This window comes from Aquarana catesbeiana, linkage group LG03 (genome assembly GCF_042186555.1).
Source record: "Aquarana catesbeiana isolate 2022-GZ linkage group LG03, ASM4218655v1, whole genome shotgun sequence".
NCBI classification, from domain to species: domain Eukaryota; kingdom Metazoa; phylum Chordata; class Amphibia; order Anura; family Ranidae; genus Aquarana; species Aquarana catesbeiana.
This window is the reverse complement of record NC_133326.1, coordinates 152,846,475-152,861,045: the sequence shown is the minus strand read 5'-3', so window position 1 is coordinate 152,861,045 and position 14,571 is coordinate 152,846,475. Positions and strand designations below refer to the sequence as shown.

Genomic DNA, 14,571 nt, shown 5'->3' with positions numbered 1-14,571 from the left:
GCTGCCTCCATCGTCTTTGTGATATCATCAGGAGGCAAGCTGTCTCTTTTGGGTCCTAGCTGCTGTTCTCCTGATGATGCTGCACTGTGCATGTGTAGTGGGATTAAAAACTGTCCAAAAGTCTCTTGGGATCCGTGACATTGGTATCACAGCAGGCTTTGGGTAGGGAGGATGTTATTCCTACCAAGGACAGAAAGGAAGTGGTGGCAGTGCTCCACTAAAAAAAATAAGGATCCTATAAAAAAATGTTGTGTGCAATTTGCTGAAAGGGGGAGGAGAAGTTAGATTTGCGTAACATATAAATGTGAGTAATTTGCCATTTTAAAATAGTAGTAAATGGGTAGTGTGTGGATCTGGTTGGCTCTCTTCCTTCTTACTTAAAAATTTATTCTATTTAATGTATCTCCCAAAGCAATCAGGGTTTAGTGAGCTTGGATTTCGTTGGGTGCCACAGCATACCTTGGGAACACTACTGGTTTTTACTGCCAATTGTGCAACCTAAAGAAAGCTGATTAACAATGCAGGGTGTTGGTAGTTTCTGAACTAATCAACAGTACTGAAAAATGCATAATCAGCAAGACTTTCAAAGTGGACATTATCAACATCAGCACAGGGGTACGCATTTCTAGACATGTGCAATTCGTTTCTTTCCAAATACGTTTTTTAACAAATTCCGACAAATTCGTTGATTTGGAAATATCTGAATGAACGAATACCCATTTAACGAATTTTTCCGAATATTCGTAAATATGTAAATCTGTAAATTCGAATATTCGAAAATTCGTAAATTCATAAATTCAAATATTCGAACATTTGGAAATTCGGAAATTTGAAAATCCAAAAACCTGAAAATTCAGAAATTCAAGAATTCAAAAGAACGAAAATCCAAAAATCTGAAATAAAACCCAACTAATAACTTAACTATTACTAACTATTGAATTATAGGTATTGGCATTTCCTTTCAAGTTTGGCTGTTAGAGAGCGTAACAAATACGAATTTATCCAAAGTTACGAATTATCCAAAGTAACGCATGCCATATCTCTACTAATGGAAATTAACAAATTAATAATAATAAATGACAATAATGATAATAATAAAAATGTTTTATTATCATTATTATTGTTATTATTATTAATTCATTCCGTTCCATTTGTTTAGCTGCAGCATAATTTAATAGTTAGTTATTATTAGTTAGTTAGTTAGTTATTTATTATTTAGAATTGGAATTTGGATTTTCATTCTTTAGAATTTTCGAATTTTCTTTCTTATTTTTTTCGGATTTTCGAATTTTCAAATTTCTGAATTTACGTATTTCTGAATTTCCGGATTTTTGAATTTACAAATTTACGAATTGTTGTATTTACGAATTTCGATCATAAAGAATGACCCAAAAAGCAAAAAAAAAACACAAATGAAACGAAAACGAACACATTTTTCGGTAGTGCGCATCTATGCATTTCCCACATCTCTGAAAATATAAAGAATAGAGATAACAGCACAAGATTAGAGCTATTTACCACAATCCTCAGTTTCCCTCTCTATTCACTTATCTTATTATCGTCTTCCAATTACCCAGTATATCTCTTGGCCTATTTAATTACTTTTTAAATCTGGAAGCAGCTAAAAAAGTTAATTTATTTCAGTAATTCAATTCAAAGAGTGAAACTCATATTATATAGATTTATTGCACACAGAGTGATTTATTTCACGCATTTCTTTCCTAATTTTGATGATTATGGCTTACAGCTAGTGAGAACCCAAAAATCAGTATCTCAGAAAATTAGAATATTGTGAAAAAGTTCAACATTGTACACTCATGGTGTCACACTCTATTCAGCGAACTAACTCAAAACACCTGTAAAGGTTTCCTGTGCCTTTAAATGGTCTCTTAGTTTGGTTTAGTAGGTTACACATTTACGGGGAAGACTACTGACTTGATAGTTGTCCAGAAGACAGTCATTGACACTCTTGACAAGGAGGGTAAGTCACAAAAGGTCATTGCTAAAGAAGCAGGCTGTTCACAAAGTGCTGTATCTAAGCATAATGGAGAGTTGCGTGGAATGAAAAAGTGTGCTGGAAAAAGAAGCACAAGCAACAGGGATATAAGCGCACCCTTGAGAGAATTGTGAAGCAAACGCCATTCAAGAATTTTGTCCTGTACACACAATAGGATTTTCCGACAACAAATGTTGGATGTGAGCTTGTTGTCGGAAAGTCTGACCATGTGTATGCTCCATAGAACATTTGTTGTCGGAATTTCCGCCAAAAAAAGTTTGAGAGCAGGTTCTCAAATTTTCCGACAACAAAACTTGTTGTCAGAAATTCTGAGCGTGTGTACATAAGTTCGACGCACAAAAGTCCACGCATGCTCGGAATCAAGCAGAAGAGCCGCACTGGCTATTTAACTTCCTTTTTCTCGGCTCATCATACGTGTTGTACGTCACCATGTTCTTGACGTTCTGAATTTCCGACAACATTTATGTGACCGTGTGTATGCAAGACAAGTTTGAGCCAACATCCTTCGGAAAAAAGTCCACGGTTTTGTTGTCGGAAAATCCTATCGTGTGTACATTGCATAAGGGGGAGATTCACAAGGAGTGGACTACGGTTGGTGTCAGTGCTTTAAGAGTCACTACACACAGATGTATCCAGAACATGGGCTACAACTGTCGCATTCCTTGTTTCAAGCCGCTCTGGAACCAGAGACAACATCAGAAGCGTCTTACCTGGGCTAAAGAGAAAAAGGACTGGACTGTTGCTCAGTGATCCAAAGTCCTCTTTTCGGATGAAAGTAAATTTTGCAGTTCATTTGGAAATCAAGGTCCCAGAGTCTGGAGGAAGAGTAGAGAGGCATAGAATCCAAGTTCCATGAAGTCCAGTGTGAAGTTTCCATAGTCAATGATGATTTGGGGAGCCATATCATCTGCTGGTGTTGGTCTACTGTGTTTTATCAAGTCCAAAGTCAGCACAGCCCTCTACCAGGAAATTGTAGAGCACTTCATGCTTCCCTCTTCTGACCAGCTTTATGAAGATTCTGATTTCATTTTCCAGCAGGACTTAGCACCCGCCCACACTGCCAATACCTGGTTTAATCATCATGGTATCACTGTGCTTGACTGGCTAGCAAACTCGCCTGATCTAAACCCCATGGAAAATCAGTGGGGTATTGTCAAGAGGAAGATGAGAGACACCAGACTCAACAATGCAGACGAGCTGAAGGCTGCTATCAAAGCAACCTGGGCTTTCATAACACCTCAGCAGTGCCACAGGCTGATCGCCTCCATACCACACCGCATTGAAGCAGTAATTCATACAAAAGGAGCCCTGACCAAGTATTAAGTGCATACTATACTGTACATGGACATATTTTTCAGTAAGCCAACATTTCTGTATTAAATATCCTTTTTTCTTATGGGTCTTATGTAATATTATAATTTTCTGGGATACTGAATTTTGGGTTTTCACTAGCTGTAAGCCATAATCGTCTAAATTAAAAGAAAGAAATGCTTAGAATACAGTATATCACTCTGTGTGTAATGAATCTATATAATACATGAATTTCACTTTTTTAATTGAATTACTGAAATAAATTAACTTTTTGATGATATTCTAATTTTTTTAGATGCACCTGTACTTGTTATATCTGTATAGAGGTTGACTATAAGCATTCACATCTTTGTTTAAAATTTAAAGTCTGGAATAAGTGCATAATTTACTTACTCTTTCACCAGGATCTCCCTTTGGCCCTGCCTGGCCAGGGATTCCATAGCCTGGTTCCCCCTTTAAAAAAAACAGTTTACATTTAACAAGATATTATGACAAAGTAAATTGTAAAATGTTGTTAAAGTGTGTTGAAGCTCAACTCCAGGAAGATATAAAAGCCCTACTATCATTAACACATCATTATCATAATTACATTTATATTTATCTATGTTTAAATGTAGACACAGTGAGCATCCTGGTATTAGCCTCTTGCAGGCCATTGTACAGTCTCCACAGCAGCGTTAGTCAATTGAACAACAGACAGTTAAGCTCATCAGTGTGCTGCTTCTCCTTTCATGGTCATTTCATAGGGTAAAGCGGGGACCTGAAAGTAAAAGTAATACTGCACACAGAAAGATCTGGTGCCCTCCCCTGCTAGACAGGGCTGTGCTGTTAGGCAGAGCTGTTTAAATCTTAGAACTGGATGAACAAAAAACATATCCTTTGGCCTTTCATATATGTATTTCATCTCTATAATTATCTGATGGTTTGTATTTTAGCTTTGTAACAACACAATCTGAAGTCTTATACTGCAGACCTCAGTGAGGGGAGCTATGAGCCCTGATTGGAGGGAAGGGACACACCCCCTCCTCACAGTACACAGAGAACATGCAGAACTCAGGATATCAGTCACAGGCTGTGTGCTCTAGCTCCTCTCATCTGTCACCTTTTTATCTTTTAGTATTGGGAAAAGCAGTCAGAAGTGACTCCTGCAGATAACAGAGGAATGAGGCAGCAGACAGAAAAAACCCTCATTGCTTTGCATGGAGACAAGTACATAAAAGGTTTTGCTTTGTTCATATTTCCTGTCAGAGATTTATAACCACTTTAAGTGAACGAGAGCCAAACATTAACAACAGTAATGGCCATTTTCTAGCCTAAGGTAAAGGATTGTCACACAGATGGCATGGAGGCTGGGCACTGCCCTGGGGGATATGTACCAAAGCAGAAAAATGTTTTAAATCGGTTTGGTGGGGAGCAGCGATTTTAGTAATGCTTAAAGTGAAACATTACAAATGCAAAATAACATGCCTGGGGGACTCTCTGACCTTACCTGTATGGTGGCACATCTATGCAATGTAGAGAGCAGACAGGAATTCCACTCATCTATACCAGACCCATATCCTACATGAGGGTCTCATAGAAATGTCAATGGGAGGCTCTACACAAAACAAAAAATGGCATGGGGTTTCCTGATAACTCATACCTGCTCTTCAAGTCTAGTATGAGTTTTAAGGGGGAACCCCATGAGAAAAAGCAGGAAAATAAAATTGAAATCCCCTCTAGAGCGTGCACCCACCTCCTGAACCATACCAGGCCACATGTCCTTAACATGAGGGGATACTTTGCCAGGATTGATGAGGACAAAGACCTCTTCCCCACAACCTTGGGCCCGTCGCTATAGGGATCTGTGGGAGGGGGAGAAAGTTATCAGAATCTGGAAGCCCCCTTTAACAATAAGGGTGCCCCCAGATACTACCCCGCCCCTTATGTGAATGAGTAAAGGGTACAGAGCACACCTACTCATTCACAAAAAAAAATGTAAGGTGTATATAAAGACAGTGGACGTTTTTAACAATTCTTTTAATAAAGCAATCACAATGGTGGATTTCTGCCTACCCACCGAAAAATAAAAAACTGCTGATCACTGACACACATCCCATCCTGTCATTGATCATATATGGCCATGTCCACATATGTTCAATTATGGCAACCGGGAGACCCCACCTTTTTGGATATACTATAGGTGTCGGTGGTCAGTGGGGATCCCCAGACCGAGGGGTCTGCAATAGAATTTTGGGGTGACCTCACGTATTTTGTTGGTGGATTTTGTGGGGTTTGGTTTTCTTGGGGATACCCAACCATGTAAGCAAATGGGGTCAGTGCAATTTCATTGTAACTTTTCTAGTGCTGATATGATTATTAGTGTCTATGTATTTTTTTTACTTCAAAAGCTATTACTAAAATACCTGCATATAGGATTAGAAAATATGTTTGTTTAGTGCATTTTGTGTCATACCTTGATTCCTTTATTTCCTTCATCTCCTTTGATTCCTTTAGAACCTTGGGGTCCAACAGGTCCAATATCACCCTGACAAATAAAGAGAATCATTTGTATACTAACTATGAAAAATGTATGTAAAAGTAAATACATGTTCTAGACTGAAGATGGATTACATGAGAATAGTACAAAGAGGCAAAAAGCAGCAAAAAAATGAAGAAAGCTTTTAGATTGTAAGCTAAGCCCTCCTCAGACTGGCCATAGCCCATTCTTTTTTTTTTTTTTTTTTGATCAGCCCAAAAAAAAACAAACAAATTTTTCCATCCATGCATGTGAGGTAGACGGACCGATCCTCCACTGTGCCATTGTATTCTGACAGCCGGACTCCTCTGTTATCAGAATACACTGATCAGAGACTAGAGCTGAATGGCTGCAAGCTGCTGATCGACATATGTTTTCCATAGTATTCCTAGAGTCCTATTTGGATCAAAATTCAGCCAGTTCCTGCTGAACCAATTGGATTTCAAACTATCTATGGGCAACTTATCCCTTTTGCCTTGAATTATTTTGTATCTGTACTGTCTCCCTTTATTTTGTAAAGTTCCGCGCAAACTATTGGTGCTATATAAATACTGCACAATATTAATAAAAAGCAGTAAAACAGAAAATGCAATTGCAGGCTTTAGTTTCCTCTTTTTATCGCCCAACAGTGGGCTTTTCAGGCAGGCAAAGTTTTGGCCGAAGTTTGCCTAGCCCTTCCCACCCTTTCCCTCTGGCCATAAAGGCAGCCCATCAATGCCAATGTGTGTGAATGGCACTTAGTGGCAAGCTCTGAAACTACCTGGCAGTGGTGGAGCTTTGCCTGTCAGGATAGCCCAACATTCAGCCATGACAGGAGCTTTTCAAAAGCTGTCTTTATGACTCAATTGTCCCAACCAGTGCACAAATTAGTTGTATTTCTTGCTCTAAATGAGCAATGTATGGTCACCCTCATACTTGAATACACATATTGGATTGAAGATGTAAATAGTGCAGCTTTTATGTGCATAGTCATGCAGAATGAAAAGTACATGCAAAAAAAGATAAGTGTTGCTAATCACTTTTTTCTTTTATAAATTATTCCAACTCTGTAATCAACAAATGTTAATTTTAAAATGGACAGTTTACCTAAACGTTACACTTACTCTAGCACCCTTCTTGCCAGTAGGTCCAACTACCTGTGAAGCACACAATATGTTTATTAAAACTCAGATTTCATAAATGGTTTAGTTCTCCTAAAAACCAAGAAAAACATTGACTTAGCAGTCAGATACAGCAAATGCATGGAATAAAAGTAATACCTAAACTTGTATACATGTAGCGGTACCCCTGTAGGAGCTAATTGGATATTTGTACCCGAGTCTCCCACTGATTAATCCACAGCCAGTTACATGGTATTTTCACACAGCCAGGTGCACACACTCTTCCGCTCGTTGTCTCCAATATTCAGTCTAGGGGATGTGTTTTTATATTTCATTTGGAGAACTTGGATAGGAGAAGATAATTAGTAGGATACTCCAAATTAACTATGCACAAGCGAGGACAACTCTTTCTGTAGAACTGTGGAGCAGATTATCTGCTGAACCATACAGCGTCTGTACAGATTAAACAAGTTACTTTTATAGCAAAAGGGACTCAATGGACTTTGTTTCTTCAAGAGACTAGCCAGTGTTCCCCTTAGCCCACATACCCAGTATGCAGACTTCTAGGACCAAGAAGGATTTCAGCAACACACTCAGTCTCAGGGATCCCCTCAGCGGTCTCTACTCACAAAATGTCCCAGGACAGCTGGTAGCCTCCTTCCAACTTCCAAGCAAAACTCTATACCAGTGACATAAGACCAGATCCGTGGACATCCTCCCTCAGTAAGCTTGCACAGGAACCCTGGGTTGTAGCTTCTAGCTTTCAGACCCTCAGATCAGTCACCTGAGGCCGCATGGCAGCCTAAGCTGGGGAGAGGTAACAGCCTCCTCCCCACCTGAACTTCTGTCCTTAGAGATGGGCTGGACTGGTACCCCGAGCTCATGTGCTCTTCAGACATAAATACAGGTACCCAGCATTCCTTGGGGCTCATCCCCTTCTAATTGGTCAGGGTTGTATCTACATCCATGCTCCCACCTGCTTGGTTTCCTCCCACTGTCCAATACGCCTTCTTGCTATTGGATCAGTGTCAAACATCAAAACAGCATGAGTAGCACCAGCGCACACTGAGCAAACCTCACAAATCAATCAGTGCTCTCTGTTAAGCAGACAACACCTACATTTTACCTACAAGCAGAAAAGCCAAAAACTATATACACGCTCTAGCACCTACCTAGGAGAGTGCTACATACACTAAGTTTTTAACTGTAATAAAAAAAAATAGGCCTAAGGCCTTCTGCATGTAATACTATTGCCCCACACTGCCAGGCCATTTTCTAAATTACTAGCAGAGAAAACTGCCAGACATTTTGCAGCCATTTTGCATAAGCTGACACTTGTTACATTATTGACTTCAAAAACAAACTTCCATTTCTTCAAACACAAAAAAATATATATCAGATGTCAAATTGGTAACTGCATGATTTGGTCACCTTCCCAGAGGTAATCACGAGCTCATTTGCACAGAGCAGGTGTCTGACATTATGGACTAGTTGGCTTGGTGCCCTTGTAGTTCCTGTAGGAAGATGAGTCTGATTGTGTCACACACTGAATTGGAGCCAGTATACCTCTCAGTCCTGTGGTATCTATGCCAGCACTCTTTCTATATGTCAATGTTTTCAATCTCTCCAGTTTTGAAAATACAACTGACACTATTGGACTATTTTCTACATCTGGATAGGGTGAGGGTTGATACTCAGCAATAAACACCAGATCAATGTGTTTCCTTCTAACAGAGCATTACATTCAGCATCTATCAATTCTGTTGTTACACCAAGGTAGTGCAAGATAGATAGATTAAATGCACATTTATAATCTTTAGGCAGTTTCATTTATAAATGCATTCATACATTTCTCCCTTAGCTGCTCTAAGTTAATACTGTGACCAAATAAAAAACTGACTCCAACCACTTCATAATTGTGCATCTTGTGCAACCTGTGCAATTTGTCCTAGTTGACTGCCCAGGATTGCAAATGCAGGAGTTGCAAATACACATAAAAACTGTTGCTAAATGAAAGTTAGCCTAATTTACATCTATTTTTTTTTCTTTTTTTTTTTTTTTTTTTTTTTGTTAATTTGATTGGAAAATGTCCCTAATTGTGTATTTGTAAAGGCTCTGTTAAAAAAATATACTAAACAATCACTTTAAATTGCACTTACACACTCCCAGTTTTAAAAAGCTACTGAGTACTTGAAAAGCAATATTACCCCCATTGCTGGAGCTCCTGGAAAACCTTGAATTCCCTGTAAAAAAAACACATCTTAATAGTACGTGTTCCTATTAAATAGAACAATCAGCTGTTTTTTTATATGTAGTCCTGGTAGTAAGGGGTCCTGGAATTACAGGTAGAAGTACTCCTTAAAAACCAAGTAAGCAAAACTGCTTGAAATTAGATTTTTTTGCTTCCCACAAAACATCCTACATTGCAATAATCAGGTTTATAATGGAAAGGTATATACTCTAAGCCAATCCAGCTGTATTTCTTTACTCAGTGTTTCAGGAACAAGTGCTGGAAACTGTGGTGGTGAGGGTCTAAAAATGGAAGGCTGTAAAAATGAAGTAATGGAGTTGTGTTGGTTCTCATGCAATGTAGGAGGGGGCATGTGACTTAAACGTTAAGTTTAATCAGATTAAACATGCTAAAAATAATATTTTAAAGTGGTTGTAAACCTCAATCATGGAATCTGAGCAAAGCACATATATCTGTAGTATTTATGTATCTCTCTCCAAAGTTTTGTTTCTTTTTGGTGCTTTGATCCTCTGTTATCAGCATGAGTCACTTCTAACAAGTTTTCACATGATATAAATTTGTGTTTGGAAGAGGGGGAGAGCTCAGCAGACAGCTTGTCTATCCACAACACAGTTCTTCTGCTGTGTGGAGGGAGGTGTGCCTTTCCTCCGATCAGCTCTCACATACTGCCACTGCAGCCTCTCCACCCCCTCCTCTGTGCTTCTAACAGATGTTTTTTAACACTTTTCTGCCCTTTTGAAGGAGTGTAAGGAAGAGAAGACTGCAGATAAACAACTAAAACCTTTGTAGGAGGATTTGTTTAATCTCTGCATATCATCTGAGGCTGTTCACTTCACTGATTATATGTGAGGGTTTACAACCACTTTAAGTCTCTTATACCAAATTTTGCTACAATAGAACATGACTAGTCATTACTGAGATCTAAGAAAAAGAGGACCTCGTATTGAGCTAAGTATTTTATTTTAGTGTAATAAAATAGCTTCAAGAGAAACTGCAGTCTGCTCACATAATTTGTAATAAAAACATCTTTGCCATTCTAAAGCTTCCCTCCAACCACTTTGCATATTATTTTATATATACTGTGATTCTGTACTTGACAAATATGCTGCAGAAATCTCCCTCCACTGAATCTGGCTGCAGCCATTTTAACTGTCTGGCAAACTCTCACGAGAGTGAGAGAGAGAACTTTGCATGATGTCAAAAGCCTAGGCTAATGACCAGACAAGAAACAGGAAGTGGGCTGTATAAGATATTTACTGGCAGAAAAAAATGTTTTACTATCCAAAGTTAAAACAACAAGGGCAGAAGATTTAATAGATGGATAGTTGAAAAAGTGACTGAAGGTCCGCTTTCATCAAATAAATCAACAGACCCATAGAATGATGCACAGGCCCACACTAACCCCACAGGGAGGTTGATATGCAATCCCTCTTATAATGATATGTTGTATATATTAGGTATGTGGAGCCAGTATTTGTCCTTTTGTGAAGTCTTATATGCCATTTATATATGCAGTAGAACTTGTTAGTATTATACACAGGTTCCATCTCAGGGTTATACAGTGAGTCGAGTGCTGATGTCTTTTGTGTTATGTTTGTAGTGTGAGGCCTGTTATCAGGCTGTCATTTACTGTTTTTTGTATTTGTTATTACAAAACTTAATAAACAAAATAAAAAATACAATAGCTTCATGTCCATCACACGACATTCAACATAAGTGATCTATCTTACCTGGTCACCTTTAAGCCCAGTTGGACCTGGCAATCCCTATTAGAAAAACAAAAGTCATGTCATATGTAATATCTTGTTAAATATGTCTATATATATATATATTACATATAAAAAAACAGTTCATGTGCAGTAGTGGTTTCTTAAATTATATATTGCACACAGGACATGCCAAAATACCGAGATATGAGACCTTTTTTATCAAAATGTGTAGCAAAAGAACAATTGTTGTTGCCTATAAAAGCAAATTACATTTTTGCACACTGTACTGTTGCTATATAGAAATAAAGTAGTGGTTGATAAACAAGACCCACAATAAACCAGAAGAACTCAGCAAGCATCAGTACAGCACTATTAATGGCATTGAATGATAAAAACTGCTATTTAAAAATATTAATGAAGTGGTAATGAAATGCAATCAAAGGTCACACTTAAGCAGAAATGGAGAGGGCAAAACAGCTTTTTCATTTATGTTATATACTTAGATATTGCCAGTGAAATATCCATATTTGATAACCCATTATCACTAAATATCACTAAACCACATTAAAAAAATAGCAGCCTGTAAATACCCAGTAAAACATTTTACTTACAGCTCTTCCTGCAGGTCCAATAGGACCTATATCGCCACGCTCTCCCTGCAAATAAATATTAAATATTACTATTAATTGGTTAGTTCAGATAAATAAGAGGTTACACAATACTGTATAACAACAACTATCAGCAGTATATACTAGCTCAGCTCTGGTCCAGGTTCCAGATGTAAGAGGGGGCTAGATGACCCTTTCTATTAAAAAAGAGGTATGAAATCAGGTTAGGCCAGACACTTTTGCCATATGGATATAAAATTCATATGAGCAGAGAGATGTTCTTAAAGTACATGGTGACCTGTGATAAATGATGGATGGCAATAGAATTTCATTTTATTCGGTTGGTAGAAGAAATTAGGAAAACATATGTAGAAGTGAGGTACAGTATTTCCAATTCACTTAAGTATAATTACAGTATTTTGTTTAAAGCGGTAATAAACTCAAAAGCAAACATTTATTATATTGTAGCTTACCAATTCTTAGATGTAATGGCTGAAATCGTTTTCTTTTGTGGCTTTCTTTCCTTTATTTTCATCTGGTGATCCTGCCAGTAAGTCTGTTGCTTTTCAACAGAACAAGCTGTCCTGCAGATGTAGCAGTTGGAAGGTTGACCGACTTTTATTTATTCATGTAAAACCTAAAAATCCCAAAAGAAATAAAACTAACTCCGCTCCCCCTAGACTGGTGATGCTGCTATCCAAAGGGGCTCCCTGTGCCCCTTCATCCAGAATGGGGGCACTCTAACACAGGAAGTGTGTTACTGGCCAGATCACAAGGTGAAAGCAGAGAGAAAAAAAGCCTAAAAAATAAAACAAATGCCGCCACCACATCTAAGGATTGGTAGGCTGCAATACAATACATTTTTGGTTTTGAGTTTAATACCAGTTTAATATTCGATGTGGCCTAAAATAGATTTACTAAATATGCAAATTAGTTATATCCTATGTATGTTTTTTGGTGGGACAAGTGGTCCCTCTTTACTATATTAAAGTGCCCATTTTTGTAGACTTATGCCCTGTACACACGGTCGGACATTCCGACAACAAAATCCATGGATTTTTTCCGACGGATGTTGGCTCAGACTTGTCTTGCATACACACGGTCACACAAAGTTGTCGGAAAATCCGATCGTTCTGAACGCCGTGACGTAAAACACGTACGTCAGGACTATACACAGGGCAGTAGCCAATAGCTTTCGTCTCTTAATTTATTCTGACCATGCATGGCACTTTGTGCGTCGGATTTGTGTACACACGATCGGAATTTCCAACAACGGATTTTGTTGTCGGAAAATTTTAGAGCAAGCTCTTAAACTTTGTGTCCAATGGAAAATGTGTGATGGAGCCTACACACGGTCGGAATTTCTGACAACAAGGTCCTATCACACATTTTCCGTCGGAAAATCCCACCATGTGTACAGGGCATAAGTGTTGTCTGCCCTGCCCAGTTTTTTCTCCAACACAAAACATATGTACATAGGACAACTCTGATTTCTTGACATTAATTTTTGCATATCAAACAAATATAGCAAAAACATTTTAATGGCAAATTGAATAAAGAAATAGTGAGCAAATATGAGAAGTTTATTGTTAGGGTTTATGTAGACTTTAATGTCCTGTCGCTGAATGTACACAAGTATTGTTTTAACCAACAACATTGCTGTGTTTACGCAATCATAGATTAAAATTTTCATAGCTACAAAAGCATACAGTAGTTATAGTTCCATGATAAAGAGCAAAAGTGAGCATAAAGTACTCCCAAAGTAGCATGATAACAAAATTAGCCAAAAGGGGAAGAGTCTGGACCTCTGCCAGCTTTCTATTGCTTTTAATGTACATGTTTGGGAGATTTCCCCTCTCTAACTGCTGGACAAATAAGAAGAAGATTCTAAACTTTTTTGTTTTGCAAAAAAATTGAATTTAATTTTGTTTTTAAGCTGTACTAGCTGGCAAACAATAGAATCTCTGCCATGCCCTTTCTAGGAAAAATTTCCTTTACTTTCTGCCCTAGAGCCCAAAGTGAAGACAAATGTTATCTATGGGCTTTAGGGTAGATAACAGAAAGCTGGTGTTGGTCTTGGATGGAAGGATGAGCTAGAAAATAATGAGAGAATAGAAACAAAGTGTAGAGAGGATGAATGAAAAGGAAGTAGTTAAGGAATAGAGAGGGGAAAAGAGGTGATGAGAGAGGGAGTGGGGTGGAGACCACCCCTGGGATCCAGAGAGTTTGCTTCCCTGCAGGGTCTTTATTAGATCAGTATGATAAATAATTTATTCTGCACTCACCTTTTCACCTTTTTCACCATCTTGTCCCTTTTTGCCCTAAATGAGAATGTGAGGTTATAAAAACTGTTTTGTCTCTTAACAGACTCTTTAAATTTCGTATCACATGGTAAGAAAACAGCAAGCTACAATTAAAAAACAAGAAGGTATATGGGCTCAGTCCATAGACCATAGGACAGTTACCACTATAGTCCTCAGCATACCACCTTACAAAGATCACACCAAATGAACATACAAGTCTGCCATAAATACTCTGTAGAAAAAGAAGATTTTTGTACTTACTGTAAAATATGTTTCTTGCAGTTTATTCAGGTGTATAGGAATGTAGTGATTCTCAGACATTCTCAGACATTTGAGTTATAATGGCACCTTCAAGAGAATGGGACACTGGCAAACAAATAATGTTTAGCCAGCCCCTTTGTAACCCTACCTCCAACTGGCATGCCTCAAAAGTTTGTGACTAATTAGCAATGTGGAAAACTACCAATCATCCACTATAACAAAAAAGGTGGAACAATAAACTACAACCAAACAATAAAAAGTGTGCTATCCTTGTGCTAGGTATAAGTTAATAAATCACTTAAAAGACACAATAAAAGCGCATTAAACATATGATGACCTCATTCTAAATTGACATATATGTGCAAATAAAGTCCACATAAAATATGCAAATATGCAAACAGTGTGCAAAAAATATATTATAAAAAAAATATATACAGTGTATAAGGTGCAAAAAGTTGCTCATATTTTCTAAACTTCAATAGTCCCTCTTTCT

General features: G+C 38.0%; 1 protein-coding gene across 1 annotated transcript in view; it reads right to left on the bottom strand.

The window, feature by feature from the left end:
- LOC141131772 (uncharacterized) overlaps window positions 1-14,571 on the bottom strand; it is a 759,715-nt gene that overhangs the window by 492,048 nt on the left and 253,096 nt on the right. Inside the window, exons 41-47 of the mRNA XM_073619424.1 lie at window positions 13,800-13,835; window positions 11,518-11,562; window positions 10,928-10,963; window positions 9,154-9,189; window positions 6,950-6,982; window positions 5,784-5,855; window positions 3,722-3,781 (exon numbers count right to left, since the gene is read on the bottom strand). Of these exons, the coding sequence (XP_073475525.1) occupies window positions 3,722-3,781; window positions 5,784-5,855; window positions 6,950-6,982; window positions 9,154-9,189; window positions 10,928-10,963; window positions 11,518-11,562; window positions 13,800-13,835 (318 nt within the window). The remainder of the gene's footprint in view (window positions 1-3,721; window positions 3,782-5,783; window positions 5,856-6,949; window positions 6,983-9,153; window positions 9,190-10,927; window positions 10,964-11,517; window positions 11,563-13,799; window positions 13,836-14,571) is intronic.